Consider the following 17,534-nt stretch of genomic DNA (forward strand, 5'->3'; position numbering starts at 1 on the left):
TTATTGGAGCCAGGTCATCGGACGGATGAAGACAGGATTGCTTTTTTCTACTTGGGGCTTCACCTTCCTAGTGAAGGGCAAGATTCTAGCAGAGAAAGGTCATTGCAGATAAGGCATTGTCTGAGGAGCCCACTGCCTTGGATAAGGCTTATACACTTCCTTTCGTTTCTCCTTCCTCCTAGGCCCAGGGCAGGTGGATTCAAAGGTTTCTCCTAGGAAGCGTGTCGCTGCCACTGTAGGGGCAGAGGCCTTGAGGCTGGGTGGGGCTGGGTGGGGCACGCTCCTCCCCCCATCCCCTACAAACGCTTATGCAACCTCCAATAGCAACACAAATCAGTTGGTGTCTCAGACCGCAGCAGTGCTCAGAGAAGCCTCCGGAGCCGTCACAGGAGCCAGCATGGTGAAGTTTGCACCGCTGTTCCTGCCATGGGAGCGCAGGCTACAGACCTTCATGGTCCTGCAGTGGGTCTTCTCCTTCCTGGCCCTGGGTAAGGCGAGCTGGGCTGGGGGTTGGGAGACCATGGGCACCTGCCACTACAGGTACATAGTATATTGATGGTGGAAAGACATTCGTCCTAAAGGGGGCTTTGCCGCACTCAGAGTCCCTGCCCATAGAGTCCCGTGCCCGGAGTCCTCTGGAGGGTATGGAAGGGCATGGGGACAGGGTGTGGTAGAAGCCACTGCCTGTGGCTTTGGACAGGTTACTGAGCTTTCCACCTTAGTACTAGGACAGAGACCCTGCCTCAGGCTACCTGGTGGTGGTGTGGGGAAGGATCTAGGTGATTGTGGGAAAGTTCCGGAGGGAATGGATTTCCTTCCTTCCTTTCAAAGAGGAGGAAACAGACTGGTGGGTAAGGAAAGAGAAGGGAACAGGGAAAGAATAGGAGTGCAAGAGAAAGTACAGACTGCCAGGGGATTGGAGCGAGAACCAGGTCCCAGGCGAGCCTGGGTCAGAGTCTGGCTGGGCAGCCGACCAGCTGCGTGACCTCTGCAGGTCTCTAATTCATCAGCTGTGGAATGGGAATATCACTGCTGAGCTGGATGGAGTGAAGAATGTGCTTGCTTTGCCTGGCCCAGACTAGGCCAGACCCCTGGGCTGGGGTCCCATTGGAAGTATGCTTAGGTTCCCCCCCCCCTCCACCGTGAGCACATTGATGGTGACCAGGGAGGCTGCCCTTGCCTAAACTCCACTCTGCTGAAGGGAACTCTTTGGAGGAGGGCCCGGGGCGGAGCAGGGGAAGAGAATGACTGGGGTGTGTGGGATTCTTCACCTCCTCTGCCAGCACCAGAGGGGGTAGCTGCCGCTTCCCCCAGGGCTGGCATTCGGCCTGTGCACAGAGGCCACTGTCCTGGTGTCACACTGCGGGTACCTCTGTCCCGGTCGGTCAGCAGCATCTCTCTCTCTCTCTCTCTGTCTCTCTCTCTCTCACACACACACACACCCCTCAGGTGCTCCCTCAGAACCTCCTCACAGTTCTGCACCTGAAGGATTCACCCGCAGCAAAGCAGGCCTCCAGCACCCAGTATCCCTTATGATTCATCTGTGTCTCTGTCCCAAGGGTTGTTAAACATTTTATTTTATTTTATTTTTTTAAAGATTTTATTTATTTATTTGAGACAGAATGAGAGAGAGAGAGAGAGAGCACATGAGAGGGGGGAGGGTCAGAGGGAGAAGCAGGCTCCCTGCCGAGCAGGGAGCCCGATGCGGGACTCGATCCAGGGACTCCAGGATCATGACCTGAGCCGAAGGCAGTCGCTTAACCAACTGAGCCACCCAGGCGCCCCAAGGGTTGTTAAACATTTTAAATATCCCTGGTTATCCCCATTACACAGATGGGCAGAAAAACTAAGTACCTTAACTGCCCAAGGTTGTAGGTCCGGAGTCCTGGGCTCCTTCTACAGCCAAAGGAAGAAAGGGAAGGAGGGGCCGAGTGCGGAGAGAGGGCAGACGGTGCGGGAGGAGGTGGGGCTAAGAGGCTAATGGATGGATGGAGACAACCTGGGGAAGGAGGCCTAGCCCAGGGCAGGCTGCAAGTCTGCTGGCTCCCGGACAAAGGTCGCCTGGGGCCTACAGGTAGACTGTGGCCTCGGGATCACAGGGGATAAGGCTCGTCAGGCACAGCATGCCTTGTGTGAGCGTCGCAAGCTGAGTGTGTTTGACTGTCCTTGACGCCGCACCCCACCCCGCCTCAATGGGCCCGGGGCATAGGAGCCTGGGAATGTCCGGCGCAGCCCAGAGAGGTCAAGTAGCCCTGGGCCTGCAGGACTAGAAGGAGGACAGCTGGGAAAAGGGATCTGGGCCCCCTGGGGCCTGGAGTAGGAGGTTTTTACAGTATCCCTTATCCTGGGGGCAAAGGGGAGCCTCAGAAGGGCTTTAGGTAGAGGAGTGACAAGGTCCAATCCGCATGCGGAAGTTCCTGTGGCCGCGGTGGAGGTATCTACTGTGGTTGGCGTGGGGGGGATCGGGCTGCTGGCAGGGAGCCCTACAATCTACATCAGGGGGCACCACGTGATGGCACATGGGCTGAATCCAGCCCACTGAATGTTTTTGTATTTGTACAGTTTATGACCTAAGAAGGATTTTTACATTTTCAAGGAGGTGTATTTTAAATGGTTAGGGACCTATGTAATATCCAAGTTGCCTCTTGAGCCGTGAAGTCTAAAATATTGACAGTCTGGCCCTTTAAGGAAAAAGATTGCCAACCCTGGTCTGGGGAGGCTGGCAGTGGGTGGGGAGAAATGGCCCCACTCAGGAGCTGTTTAGGAGATGGGGGCCAGGGGGCAGGATTGAAAGGCTGGTCAGAGAGTGAGGGCTTCCAGTGGAAGAGCAAACACTACCTGCATTTCCTGAACAGCTCATTCATACTGGAGTCAGAAGAGGCATTTCAGGGTGTGGTAGAGGCCAGAGAAGTGACTGGAGAGGTCATGTAGGACCCGTCACTAAGGACTCAGGGCCAACAGCCAAATACTTCCCAAGTGGGTAATTTATTTACTATTTCCTCTCTTCTATAACTCACCCTGGAAGGTGAGCGCCATTCAAATAGTTTGTCTTGTCCTCAGGTGCATCTCCTGCTCCTACAAGAGTGGGAGTCCATGAATGTTTGTTGAGTGAATAAATGGGAGTAAGATGTAGCCAAAATGGTAGATTTGAATCTTAGGTCCCATCCTACCAGCTTGCTGTGTGACCTTAGCCAATTAGCATACCCTCTCTGGACCTTTGTAAAGTGGGGTTTAAAATATTTCCCTCTCAGAGTTGTGAGGATTAAGTGAAAGAAAGTGTTTCCCTTTCTAAGTGATTGCGTAGCCTTCAGTTTTGCCTGCTAGGAGGAGTTGAAGGGTAAGCTAAGGGTGAGGGATGATTGGTATGGGGAAGGCCTTTCTGGTCAAGTGCAAATGCCTTGTGTGTTTTATCCTAATCTCTTTTTCTGACTGCAGAACTAATACATGCCATGGTAAAACATTCAAATGTGATGAATGTCCTAAAAGCAAAAGACTTCCCCAGATCCTACCCTCCAGATAGCCACGATCAACCATTTGTGTCTATTCGCTGGAGCTGGTTTTAAGGTGGGAACCACTCACACAGACTTCTGATTTTGCCCAAGGGGAGAGAGGCCTAGCCGGGGGTCTTTAATTTTTTCCCCCACATTAAACATTTTTAATATGGAAAAAGGAATAAATAAAACTTACTCAAGCTCCCTGCCATCCTTGTCCCCCACATCCTGTCTCCTTCTTCCGGAGCTGTGGGATCCTTTTCTCCTCTACGTCTGTGCCACTGTATATATACGTGCCAGGGTTTTTTTCATACAAGTGGTGGCATTTTGGTCCTGCCCTTCTATGGCTTTCTCTTGCAAAGTTGTTATGAAAAAATATTTAAGACAAACAAAAAGTTAACCAACCCGCCAACGGTGAACGGTCCTTTCCAGCACGCTCAAGGAACCGCAAGTCCTCTGTGAGCATAAAGCACAGGTTGCTCAAGACTGGCCATCAGGTCTGGGAATGGGAGGAAATGCTGGAGGGCTGCCTGTGAGAGCAGTGACTCGGGGCTACCATGTCTTCTAGTTTTTCAAGAGAAATCAGATGTCAGGGTTTGTATGTGAAGCCTCCCCATTTTACATTATTAGTAACTAATTCAATAGTATTTGAAAATTTAAAGTGCAAAGGATGGACCAAGTGGCCATTGGTCCATTGACAGATGAACGGATAGACAACATGTGGTCAGTACATGCGAAAGAGTAGTGTTTAGCCTCAAAAGGGAAGGAAATTCATGAGCGGACCATCAGGGCATCATGCTAAGTGGCACAAACCAGCCACCAAAGGATCAATACTTCATGACTCTTCTTATATATGAGGTTCCTAGAATAGTTACATTTGTAGAGACAGAAAAGCCGATGGCGGCCGGCAGGGGCTGGGGGAGGGGGCACGGGGAGTCAGAGGTTCAGTTTGAGAGGGTGAGGCGGCCCGGAGACGGTGGTAGTGATGGCTACACGACAGTGGGAATGGACTTATTGCCGCTGAACTCTATGCTTAAAAACGGTTAAGGTGATACATTTTATGTTATGCGTCTTTCATCGCAATAACAAATTAAAAAACAAAGTGCCCTGATTGTGACCCTGGAACATCACTTTCCGAGGGCAGGACTTTGTGTCTGTTGTTCACGGCTGCCCACCAGCACCTGGCCCGTGAGAGATGCTCTGTGTAAAGTGAACATCCGTGAGCCCCAGTCTACATCGTCCGGCTTACGAATTCTACCACTGTTCAGACTGGGTCAAAAGGCCCCTCCTCCAGCAAACCTGCCAGGAATGGCAGGCCCAATCTCCCCTACTTTCAAATGGAATATACAACTGGAAGCTGACCTTCTTTAAGAGGATGAGTGCCTGGTGTTGAGTGGAGGAAATGGGATGGGGAAGGAGCCATATTCTCTGGGAATATTCTTTCCGTCAGCATCAGATTAGCCATGGCCCACAGACCAGCTGACCCTGAGAAGAAGCTGGGATTAGCCTATGGCAAGGGGTTCAGAGCTGCGGGTCAGAGGGGGAGTTCCTCCCAGGGCCTAGTCCTAGCCCTGCTACACCCCTGAGCCACGGGTCAGCCAGGGGTTGGCCTCTTTCTCCCTCCCTCCTTCACCAGGAAAGGGCACTGCGGGAAGGAGGAATCAGCACGAGCTAAAGCTAAGGGACTGAAGGAGCTCAGTGAGCTGTAAGAACACAGCAGTTAGTGTGGCCAGAGCACTGGGGGTGCATGTGGGCGAGGAGGCGGGGAGGCCCGGCTCCTCCCGAGTTACGGGAAAGCCAGGGAAGCCCTTTAAAGAGAAGCGGATCTGGCCAGATGTATCTGTGGAAAGATGGTGCAGAGGGTGGGCAGAAAGAGTGTCTCCGTTTTCTCTGAGGTCCCAAAAGATGGAAACTAGAAACCAGTAATCCAGTCGGTTGTCCAGCAGGCATTTTCGGAGCACCTGGTGAATGCAGACTACTTGACTGGGGAGAGGGAGGTAGTGGGGGGGGGGGGGGAAGACCAGCATGAACAAGGGAGCTGGGACAGTGGGAACAATGAGTTTTGAAGTCGGGCCTACCTAGGTTCGAATCTGTGCTCCCAGCGAGACATTGGCGGGCTGGTGGGTGCATTCCCTCCTTGAAAGCGTGGGAAGCTGAGCTCTTCCTCCCAGGGCCACGGGCTGGACAGGACAGTGCTGCTAGTGCTGGGCATATGGGAGACTCAGTGTGCACCGTCTCCCCTCCTTCCTCTCAGACCTCTGATGGTTCCTGCTTCCCTCCCCAGCCCAGATCTGCAGTGTGGTCTTCATAGGCCTCCTGTTCACAAGATTCTGGTTGGTCAGTGTCCTGTATGCGACCTGGTGGTACCTGGACCGAGACAAGCCATGGCAGGGGGGCAGGCCCATCCAAGCCGTAAAGCGCTGCTTCTTGTGGAAGTACATGAGGGACTATTTCCCTGTCTCGGTGAGTACTGGGGCTGGCTGGGATGCATCCATCTTCATGGCGGGAGCACGGCCCAAGGTGCGGGGAGCAGAATGCTGGGCTGGGAGGGAGGGGCCAGGGCTCACACCACTATATGGTCTGGGGAGGAGTCCAGCTTCTCTCTGGCTGTGGTTTCCCAGGGTTGGGAAACACAGAGAGGTGCCATGCAGGGGCAGCTGACCAGACCCTGGAAACGGGGGAGAAGAAAGGCAGAAAGTGTGGCCTCTGGAGCAGGACAGACTAGGTTCTAATATCAGCGCCGCCACAGCCCATGGTGACCTGGGAGAGTTTCATAGCCTCTGTCAGCCTCAGTGTCCTCATCTGTAACGTGGAGATGACACAACACACGTCACTGAGTTGGGCAGATTCGCTGAGCTGGCAGGAATGCACCTGGTAGGCTGGCAGGACACTCGGTGCTAGTATTACGTGACCGAGTCGGTGGGGAGCGTGGAGAGGCGTGCACGTGGCTGTGGCCGGGGGGGGGGCTCTGACCTTCACACCTGCTGGGCTTCTCCTGCCTGGCCCTGGAGCTCCACCTCTTCCCCCCCCCCCCCCACCCCACCCCCCGGCGTTAGGTCCCCAGCTGGTGAAGGGGAGGGAGTGGAGCACACGGGCTCACAGAGGTTAAACAGCCCACTGACTCGTGGGCACTCAGCGGCAGACTCAGGCCTTCTTCTTTGCTCCCTTCTGAGAGTCCTGGGGCCCGGCGAGGACTAGCGAAAGCTGGGCAAGAGCTGGGGCACTGACCCCACCTCCTGGGCAAAGGGCAAGGGTGGGACGGGGCAGGGCAGGGCAGTAGGGCATCAGGGCAGGGGCTGGGCAGAGGGCAGGAAGTTGACTGGCAGAGAATTCCACGCTCATGAGGGGTGATAGGTGTTGAAGGGCAGAGCGAATGAGCAGCACTGAGCTAACCTGGGAGTCCAGGTTGAGGGAGGTCTTCTCCCCATATTTGCTTCTTCCAGGATCTTGTCAGCAAAGACAAGCAGGGTCTGTGCCTACCCTTTCCACTGCCCTTCTTGATCCTCCCCTAGCCAGGCAGCCCTCGAGGAGGGTTTCTCAACCTCGGCACTATTGACCCTGGTGGGACACTGCCCTGATCTGCCGCAATTCTGTGTGTAGCGTTTCAGGATGGATGCCCACTGCAGGCTTGTTGCATCACGACCTTGCGGAGGGTGGGCAGTACCACCACGTGGCCAGCAGAGGGCGAGACGGCATGCACTTTGGCTTTGCCTGGCCTAGGCTGGGAGCCTGCAGGGCTGGGGCTGTGGCCCGCAGATTCCCTTCCCCTCCCCTCCCACTCTTTTTTTTTTTTTAATTTAATTTTATTATGTTATGTTAGTCACCATACATTACATCATGAGTTTTTGACGTAGTGTTCCATGATTCATTGTTTGCGTAGAACACCCAGTGCTCCATGCGGAGTGTGCCCTCTTTAATACCCATCACCAGGGTGACCCATCCCCCCACCCCCCTCCCCTCTAGAACGCTTTACACACCTGTACAGCCCAGGCCCTGCGGGGATCTTGGGAGGGGCGGAAGGTAGGTAACGCTCCCACGCACATTCACAGGCCTCTGCACTCCCCTGTCAAATGCGTGTAGATTTCTGAGCTCTTATCAGTTCTTAGTGTGATTTTATGGACTAGCATCTATGGATGGAATTCCAAGCAAAATTAGGAAACTTTCTGAGCCTTGCAGCTTTCCAAACTCACGCTGCAGGCTTCCTAAAGGGCTGATGATGAAGAATCCGGCGATGTTTCGCGTAGGAGGCACTGACCCCACCTCTTGCTGAAGACCGGCCCCAGAGCTGGGTTCCCCTGTGACGATTTCATCATCCCGGAGTAAACACTGTCTACACAGGCCAAGGCCTGACAAGGGATGGAGTGCTGCGGCCGGGCTCTGACCTGGTGTCAGGAGATGCTGCAGGCCCGGGGCGGCGCAGGACACCTCCCCACCCACACCCAGGACCTCCCTCAGTTCCTCCTCAGCCCTGCGGACGTCACTAGGGACTTCAGGCCCTCCCTCCCCAACCCCCCACGCCCCGCCTGCATACTGGGGGCTCTTAACTGGAGTCAGAGGTAGGTGGGTAGCCAGCTGCCTGCCCAGGACAGATCTCTGGCTTACACTTGGACCCAGGAGTGATACTTCGTCCTGTGATGACTCCTTTCACCATGGGAGGACTCTGCCTGGGAGAGGGTCTTCCTTCACACTGAGCTGTGCCTGTCCTGACCCCCTCCTGAGGCTCCTACCTCTGCCCTGGGCACAGCTGTTCCCTCAGCCCTATGGCTGCCCTGCAGGGAGGGGGCCTCCTTCCTGTTCACTTCCTGTCCTCGCTGTCCCTCCCCGGCCAGCAGCTCTCAGGAGGCTTTCTGCATGTCGACACATGGACATTTGGGGCTGAAGGATGGGGGTGTGTGTGTGGTGGGGGGTGCCTTCATCCCTGGACTCTGCCCACTAGTAGCACTCCCCTCTACCAGGAGTGACAACCAAAAACGTCTGCAGACGTGACCACATGTCCCCTGGTGGGGTGAGGAACTGGCCCTGGTTGAGAACTGCTCTGGAGCCTGGGGTCTCTCCAAAACTCTTCCCCCACTCACTACCTAAATCCTGACCAGTCGGCTCTTTATCTGGGCTCTGCTTCCGCCGACGCCCCCTGCAGTCCATCTTGCACACAGCAGCCAGAATGTTACTCCTAAAATGTTACTCCTAAATTACTACTAAAATGTTAAAACAGCAGTGACTCCCACGACACCTAAAATCAAATCTAATTTTTTTTGTCCAGCCTGCAGGTGCCTGGACCCCGACCCCTGTTCATGCCTCACCTGCCCCCTTTGCCCTCCAAGTTCTCCAAGTACACCTGGGCTGGTACCCTTCCTGGAAGTGCACCCCTCTGCCCCGTTAGCCCCCACCACTTTTCACCTGGGGATGCCTACAAGGCAGCAGAGCCTATAGGAGCCAGGCCGCCTGTGTTAAAAGTCTTGCCTCTGCCACTTAACTAGCTACGTGACCTAGAACCAGTTAATTAACCTTGTGTCTCAGTTTCCTCATCTGTAAAATGGGGACATTGCCACTGGTACTTCCCTTGCAGAGTGAACAGAAGATGGAGCAAGTCGGTGTACCGAGGTCCCTGGGCACGGGAGGTGCTGGGAATGTGCACCACCTGGGGCATTCTCTCCCGCTGCCCGTGCTCAGCACGTCCTGTATTTCTTCAACTCTAAGACATCCTTTTTTTTTTTTTTTTTTTAAGTAGTCTCTACGCCCAAGCCCAATACAGGGCTTGAACTCATGACCGTGAGATCAAGATCCGAGCTAATACCAAGAGTTGGGGGACTGAGCTACCCAGGTGCCCCTCTAAGATATCCTTAATGGTAAAACATACCAGTATTTTATGTACCACTAAGAAAAAAATCCCTCCAAAGGAATCGTCAAATGCATCTTGAGAGCATAATGTTAAGATGCAAAGAAAAGGTACATCTTAGAATTGAGAGAATATAGCCGATGATGTCAATGGGTGTCTGTTCTATGAGTGCATGAGTGCGAGGGGGAGAGGCAGAGCCAAGAACCAGCTGAGAGGCAGGGGTGAGGGTGTCTGAAGCCCTACTTGATGGCATACCCAGACCGCCAGGGCCAGGGAAAATATCCAAGCCTATCCTTCCATCTGGCCATGATGTGAGGAGACAGGGAAGGACCCGAGTCCCACCCCCACCCCCCCACCACACGGTCAAAGGCTTAAAGCTGGAAGGGATTCCTTTGGTTTAAAGGAGGTGATTCTCAAACTTTGATATACATCAGAATCCTCTGGGAAATCTGCCACAAATCAGATGCCCAAGGGCAGAGCCAGACTACTGAATCAGACCTTGCTTGCCCTGCATTTTTAAACTGCCAAGTACTAGAGGTACATAAATAGGTCACGAACAGGTTCTCCAGGGCCAGGTCCTAGAATAGGGAGGGGCGGGCTGCTGATGCAAGGAGCACCTTCTTCTGAGAGCCCTGGACATCCCAAGTTCGACTAGAAAGGAAATGGCCCCTGAGATAGTCCTGAGTCTCGAGATACCTCTCTGGTTCCGGAACAAAGGCTCTCTGCTCTCTGCTCTCGGCAGGAGACAGTGGAACTGAGCTCGGGTCATCTGTGTGGCTTTGGGCAGGTCACTTAGCCCTCTGCACCTCAGTTTGCTCAACTGTCAGATGGGGGCTCTCACACTGCAGCCCATCTCCCAAGGGCCACGGTTACACAGGCTAGGGGTGTGGGTGTTTTGTGAACCATAAAGGAGCCATCAGGACAGTGGCCGTCACCGCCAAAGGGCATTCGTTGAGAGATGGGTCTGGGCAGACAGGGCAGAGACACAGCCCTCACTGTCCTCCCTCTCACCCGTGGTCCAGAAGCCCTCTCCCAGAGATGCTTCTCTCCTCCTGCAGGGCTGCGGTCCTCTAGGCAGGGGTCTTGGGGTTCAAAGTAGCGACACCCCTGGGAGAATTGCAAACATGTTCACACAAAGGCTGATGTGCAAGTGTTGGTGGCCACATTATTTGTAATGGCCAAAGGGTGGAAATAACGTCAATGTCCGTTGAGTGATAAATGAACAAAAAGTATGGTGTATCCACACAGTGGAATAGTATTCAGTCATAAACAAGAGTGAAGTGCTGATCTATGCTTCAACGTGGAGGGACCTGGAAAACATTCTGCCAAAGTGAAAGAAGCCAGACACACAAGGCCCCATGCTGTGGGATGCCATTCACACGAAATGCCCAGACTGGGCAAGTCCATAGAGACAGGAAGCCAAGGTTGCTGGGGGTTGGGGGGGTACAGTCGAGTGACTGCTAATGGGCATGGGGTTCCCCTTTGGGGTGTTGAAAATGCTCTGGAATTAAATAGTAGTGATGGTTGTTCACCTTTGAGGTATACTAAAACCACAGAATTGTGCGCTTTAAAAGGGTAAATTTGATGGTGCATGAATTATATATATATATAAAGAAATAGCAAGGTGTAGCCCCAGAGCCTAGCGAGCTGGCCGTTCCGTTCCCCAGCCACACTGCCTGGTACGTGGCCTGCCACGAAGCGCATGCAGAGAGGGCCTTCCCCGTCCACCATCTATCTTCGCTTAGTCCCACTCTCTCCCCTGGGAGTACTGAGGGGAGCAAGGCAGAGAACACAGCACTTTACAAACCCCCCCTCATGTACCTCATCTGAACCACCCTGACAGGGAGGCATTATCCTGGGGGACAGAGAGGAAACTGAGGCCCAGGGAGCGCAGGGGCCTGGGGCCCATACTGGGCAGGAGGGTGGGTTGCAGAAACCAAGTCCAGGTGAAGTCCAAGAGAATTTGGGGCTGTTCGGCCTGGATGGGGCAGATGGGCTCAGATCCCCGTTGCTGTCCCCCAGGTCCCTCCAGGCCCCTCCAGGCCGCTCTGAGGGCAGGCAGCCAGGCCTCTGGGGCCCCAAAGGCAGCAGCAAGAATCCTCGGGAGCCACCCGCTGCAAGTTTGAGCTCGATGACAGGATGAACTTTCACCGTGGCAAAGCTGAGCCAGGGTGGAAAGGGCTGCCCCGCGGCCGGGAGGGTGATTGCGGGGACTGGACAGTTCTATCAGGGGGCCTCCTGCCAGGGGCTCGGGGCATGGCCCAGGGGCCTCAGGGGCCTTCAGACTCTGATGGCTATGGCTCCCAGAGTGTAGGGCAGTGTGAAGGGTGGGCCTGCAGTCCTGGCAGGGTGGGGGAGGGATCGTGCCCATTCACACACACACGCACACACACACACACACACAGTCACAGCCCGCAGCAATAATCTTTGCGGACTGGACCACGGAGCAGCCTGTGCAGTGACGGGCGGGCTGAGAACAGCATTTGTTAGCTCATTTCCTGCCCCCCCACCCTCATCCCCCTTCACCTGGGAGCTGCTAAAGACAACAGCTCTCCTCCCCCAGGCCATCTGCAATAACTGGTGGTCCCTACCTCCCGCTCCATGCTGCAGGCCTGCCCAGACCCTGGCAAGTTGCTTATCAGCAGAGCCCATGGCTGGGGGAAGAGAATGGTCGAGGGGCAATGAAGGTCTGGCGTAGGGGGAGCGGGGAGCCCCAGGGGGACACTTGCATTGTATGGAAGGGTAAATAGGCCTGGAGCCAGCCTTCTGGACTGCATGCTCTTTCAACCACTCCTGCTATATCTTGCTAATGCTCACTGCCAGGGCTTAAGTGCCCATTTTTCTCATACTGAGTTTTGTTAAACCCAGGCTCTTCCAGCATGGTGGCGCCCCCATGTCCCTTTGATGCCTTCAAGTGATATCTGGTCCTGTAGTAATCTTGGTAATTTCAGGGTACCACATACCCGAGCTTCTCAGCAGTCCTGGGAGGTAGGCAGGACAGGGCTAAATGTCCCCGTTTTACAGAGGAAGAGCCTGAGAGGGAAGCAGTTTGTCCAAAGCCAGCCGTGAATCTGAGACGGTGTCCCTGGATGCATTCACACACTCTGTCTCAGTATTCCTGAGAAGCTGAGGCTCAGAGAGGGGGAGCAACTTGCCCAAGGTCACACTGATGGGTGGCACGGTCAGGGTTGGCACACAGGTCCCGCTCTGGCTCACTGGGTTATTGTCCTTGCAGCTGGTCAAGACTGCTGAGCTGGACCCCTCCCGGAACTACCTTGCGGCCTTCCACCCCCACGGGGTCCTGGCGGCCGGAGCCTTTGTCAACCTGTGCACAGAGAGCACGGGCTTCCCTTCACTCTTCCCCGGCATCCGCTCCCATCTGATGATGCTGACCCTTTGGTTCCGGGTCCCTTTCTTCAGGGATTACATCATGTCGGCGGGTGAGTCTGTACACCTCTGCGTAGTCCAGGAGGATGAGGCTGGAGGCACGGGAAGAGGCATCTCAGGGAGGGCTGCCAACCCTTCCATACTTCTTGCAAGTGCATGTGCAATGGGAGAAGTAGCTAGACCCAAAGAAATACTCCCCACAGCCGCATGCGGGGCACTGAGCTCAGTGAGGGTGTGGGGAAAAGGGAGAGGACTTAGTTCCAGTCCTCAGGGGACTCCCAGCTGGAGGGGATGGGGTAGGGACCCGGGCCTCTGGGGCTACTTTTGGTGGTCTCTCTCTTGGGTCTCATCCACCCCACAATCCCTGCCCCCTTCTCCCATACCTGACCACCTTCCTCTCTTCCCAGGGCTGGTCACGTCAGACAAGGAGAGCGCTGCTCACATTCTGAGCAGGAAGGAAGGTGGCAATCTGCTGGCCATCATTGTAGGGGGTGCTCAGGAGGCTCTGAACGCCAGGCCCAGATCCTCCACGCTGTTGCTGCAGAACCGCAAGGGCTTCGTCAGGCTCGCCCTGATGCACGGGTATCTGGGGAGAGGGCTCTCGGCTCCAGGGGAGATTGGCAGGAAGACAGCAGAGACTAGTGCAGATTGTATTTTGGCGGGGAGATTCTCAGTCTATTTACAGCGAAGATTATATTTTGGTGAGAAATGTACTATGGCATGCCCAAATACCCAGAGAAGATTTCAGAAGGGAGGCATGGTGATCAAAGGCACTAGGTGGGAAGGGACATGTCTGCCCAAAGCTGGCACTGGATCTGACATCTATGGGATCTGGAAGGATGGAGTTCGGGGCATATCACAGAGCCGCTCTACTTCGAAGCATCTTTGAAGAACACAAGCTAGCTGGGACCGGGGAGATTTTTCTACAAAACTCACAGATGTTTTATATCTGGGAGGACTCTCTGAAGCATTCTGGTCTATCTGTCCTAATGTGGCCCTGAGAGGGGCCAGGACCTGCCCAAGGTCAGAAAGCAAAGCTATAGCAGGGCTGGGAGACAACCCAGGCCTCCTACTGCTGGCCCAGGGCTCTGTCCTCTGCTCCAGTTCCTGGTTGCTCCATCCCTGCAGGAAGCTAGCTGGGGCCTTCTTTGGGACCTTCCACTCATATTCTCTCCTGTCTCTCTCCAGCGCAGCCCTGGTGCCGATCTTCTCCTTCGGGGAGAATGAGCTCTTTGACCAGGTTGCGAACTCTCACGGCTCCTGGTTGCGCAGGATCCAGAACCGGCTGCAGAAGATCATGGGCATCTCCCTCCCGCTCTTCCATGGCCGTGGCGTCTTCCAGTACAGCTTCGGTCTCATGCCCTACCGCCAGCCCATCACCACCGTGGGTGAGCCGCGAGCCGGCCTGGCCAGGGGTGGGGGGTGGGGCCTACAGGGAAAGAGGCCTGGGCTATGGGCTGCAAGGGGACATGGAGATGAATGAGACACATCCTTGCCCTCCTGGAGCTCACATTCTAGACCGGGAAACAGACACTGCTTATCAAGCAGATAAGCCTTAATAGAAGGCACTGTGGGATGGGAACTGTAACAGAGGCACAAAGAACAGTAGTCACTACTGATTACAGAGTACCTGCTGGGTGGCAGGCAGGTTCCCTAACATGCAGCAGCTCGATCTATCCTAACAACCTTCAAGATAGGGACTGTTATCCCGATTTCACTGATCGCAAACTGAGGCTCCGAGAAGTTAAGTAACTTCCAAAAGATCATGCTGCCTTTGAGTAACAAGGTTGAGGATTGGATCAGGATCTATTTGAGTTTTTATTGTGCTAGAGAAGGAGGGTTTAATTCCGACCCAGAGACTCTAATAAGGCTTACTGGAAAAGGTGGAGACAGGGAAAGGGCATTCCAAGTCAATTAGAATTGTGTGTAGAGTAGGAATCGCTATTCTTGGATTAGAGCCTGAGGGATTTTCCTGTAAATAATGGGCATGAGCTTTAGTGCATGGACTCAGCACCATCTTTTTCAGTTCTTGGGACCCCTCATTTGCTTTCTTCTTGGATCCCAGCTGGACCCCTCTGACAAAGCCTACAGAGGGACATTGGTTCATCTTTATCTATCCGTTCATTTGTCAGTTGAGCGCAGACCTGGTGTGCCCCCTACACCATGACTTTCCCCGTGTCTTGTGGCAGTATTTTCATGAGTGTTAATACTGCTGCTGCCACCAGAGCTATTCCCAAGAGGAGAAGGCAGGGGAGCTACCGTCCCAGCCAGGCAGAAGCAGAGGAAGGAGGTCGCTGAGGGCTTCCCTAGGACAAAGCAGGCACTGCAGGCCAGATGGAGAGAGAAGAAGGAAGAAGAGCTGCGGGGGTGTGGGCCCACCTCATCCTAGATCTACAGGCACTTCTAATCATGGCATCTTGGGCTCCCAGAACCACGTGGTCAGGAAATTAAGAGCATATCCCCAGGATTTAAAAACTGGAACAGATTCTTCCTGGTTATGTGACCTTGAACAAGTTACTTAGCCCTCTGAGCCTCGTTGCCCCACCTGTCAATGGGGAATAGTAAGAGCTTCTATCCCTGTAGGACCATCACGAGGATTAAAGGAGATAATGTGTGGCAAGCGCCTGGCACATTCCATGGCATATTGCAATGCCCATGGGTGTTGTTATATCAGAATCTTGGAGTTACCATAACATCTTAGAACGCATCACCCAAAATAGGGCTGAAAGGGATGGCAGTAAGAGCACTTTGCTGCAGGAATGCCCATGGGGAAGAGCCCCTGCAACCCACTGGTTCCTGCTCGGGGCCAACACCCACATTTGTGTCTTGCAGTGGGAAAGCCCATTGAGGTGCAGAAGACACTGTACCCCTCGCAGAAGGAGGTGGACAAGCTGCACCAGCGCTATATCAAGGAGCTGTGCGACCTCTTCGAAGCCCACAAGCTCAAGTACAATGTCCCCGTGGACCAACACCTGGAGTTCTGCTGAGCGCCTCCCCAGAGGGTTGGCCTTAGGGAGTCCAGCGGGAGGTGCTGTGATCTGAGAAGTCTTCCTGGAGCCGTCTGTTGAACATATCTTCTCAGCCTTCCCAAACTTATGCAAATCCAACCACGCCAGGACCCCAAGTGGCGAGTGGGAGGGGTCACCAGGCTCTGGCGTGGGTGGTTTGCACCCCTGCTGCGGAATCCCTGCGAGCCTCCCTCTCCTCCGCCTGCTCCTCTGGGAATGGGAGAGATGGCTGGAAGAGAGGAATTTCTGAGGTTTTGGTCCCCTGTTGTCATGTCATTCAGGAGACAGAGAGTGGCAACCGTCACCAGGTTTTTCTTCCTTGACCTTGAGTAACAGCACAAAAGAAGCTGCCTGCTCCAGCCCCGTCTCCTACAAGCTCCCTCATCCTGCTTCATGGATGTCCCCACTCCTCCCTCCCTGTGCTGAGGGCGGGGTGGCCTTGAAGCCTCTGTGCTCATGCTAAGCACTTGTGCGTTTTGGGGTCCTCTGAGCTGTAGACCGGCAGCCACAGGGGCCCGAAAGGTGGAGAAGGAGAACTGTGCTCTGTCACTCCCCTATGGCGGTGGGCAGACCTTTTTGCCTTCCTTCTGAGCCTCAGTTTCCCTGACTGACTAAGATGAACCCTGAGTCTCAGCTCTGACATTACAGAGGCGAAGAGCTCTGGGAGGCACCTCTTACTCGTCCATTGTAATTTCAGCCCCTGACCTTGGCACAGAAAGGTTGGGGGGGGTCACCATAAACGTCAATTCAACAAACGAAAGGATTCTACTTTAGCCTTCTTCTGTTCCTCCTCATTCCCCAACAGAGAGGGCTCATCAACGCCCCCTCTTTGGACCCCCAGCCTGGCCCTGTGGCCCTGCAGCCATACTTCATCTTTCCAGAAGGTGGATGAGACAGGGCCAGAGAATGCCATGTTGGCTCATCCTTCCCGATCCGTTGGCTCCAAGCTTACCACCCCTGGTCCTGTTCTGCTGGGCAAGAAAGTTGAGAGGCTATCTTAGGACACAGGGCAGACCAACACAGAGGATGAAGACCAGATACAAGGAGTGCATGTTTGTGTGTGTCTGCAGGGTGGGTGAGATGGGGACAGATGCCCTGACAAGAAGATTCTGGATTCCTAGGTTTGGGACATATGTCAATAGTGAAGGGCAGGATGCACAGCGGGGACCACACTTGTGACTCCCCTCACCCTCCAGCAGGGAAGCAGCATCCTTTCCCTCCAGGAGCAAATCGTACCCGTAACTACAACAGGAGGGACAGCCGAGAGGTGTAAATTTGGGTTTAAATCCTGGCCCATCCCTTTTCAGTGACTCTGGGCAAGTCCTGTCATTTCCAAACCTCAATTCTGCCATCTGAGGACTACCATACTCATCTCTGGTGTTGTGAACATAGTAAGATAATATTTTGAACGTATGAGTCACTGCACGTCATGTCTGGGATGGTGTGGAATACGTGTAAATTAGGATTCAGGGGATAAAGATACCCTGTGTCTCAGGAAGGTGCCTGGTATTCTAAGAGGCAGTATGCTAGAGGGCTCACAAGGGAAGCGGGAACAAAGAGCGGTGGGGGTCAGAGGAGGGAGTGATGATTTCCAGCCAGGAGGAAGTGGAGGAGGTGACAGGTGGGCAGGGTTGTGAAGGAAGGGCAAGATTTGCAAAGGAGAGTACTCGCCCATTATGGTTCTCTATTGCTGTCTAGTGAGCCAGGCCAAAACTGAACGGCTGAAGAAGCAAGGAGTTATTATTCCTCACAATTCTGTGGGTTGGACAGGTGGCTCTTCTCAGTCTGCCCTGGGCTCCGTGCAGGTGCCTT

The 17,534-nt window shown here is 54.3% G+C and overlaps 1 protein-coding gene across 1 annotated transcript; it reads left to right on the forward strand.

Annotated features, from left to right (window-relative positions):
• The first annotated feature begins 397 nt into the window (after positions 1-397).
• MOGAT2 (monoacylglycerol O-acyltransferase 2) lies at positions 398-15,701 on the forward strand. The gene is made up of 6 exons (XM_032426899.1): positions 398-488; positions 5,776-5,954; positions 12,563-12,767; positions 13,122-13,296; positions 13,903-14,102; positions 15,547-15,701. The coding sequence occupies exons 1-6, from the start codon at positions 398-400 to the stop codon at positions 15,699-15,701; spliced, it is 1,005 nt and encodes a 334-aa protein (XP_032282790.1).
• Positions 15,702-17,534: the final 1,833 nt, after the last annotated feature.

The sequence above is a fragment of the Phoca vitulina genome, unplaced genomic scaffold, assembly GCF_004348235.1.
Source record: "Phoca vitulina isolate PV1807 unplaced genomic scaffold, GSC_HSeal_1.0 scaffold36, whole genome shotgun sequence".
In the NCBI taxonomy this organism is placed as follows: domain Eukaryota; kingdom Metazoa; phylum Chordata; class Mammalia; order Carnivora; family Phocidae; genus Phoca; species Phoca vitulina.

Excerpts from the sequence above, each read along its gene's own strand:
- MOGAT2 (XM_032426899.1), top strand. The coding sequence starts at position 398 with ATGGTGAAGTTTGCACCGCTGTTCCTGCCATGGGAGCGCAGGCTACAG. Across the intron at positions 5,955-12,562 it reads GGGACTATTTCCCTGTCTCG|CTGGTCAAGACTGCTGAGCT; the intron begins GTGAGTACTGGG and ends TTGTCCTTGCAG. Across the intron at positions 13,297-13,902 it reads AGGCTCGCCCTGATGCACGG|CGCAGCCCTGGTGCCGATCT; the intron begins GTATCTGGGGAG and ends GTCTCTCTCCAG.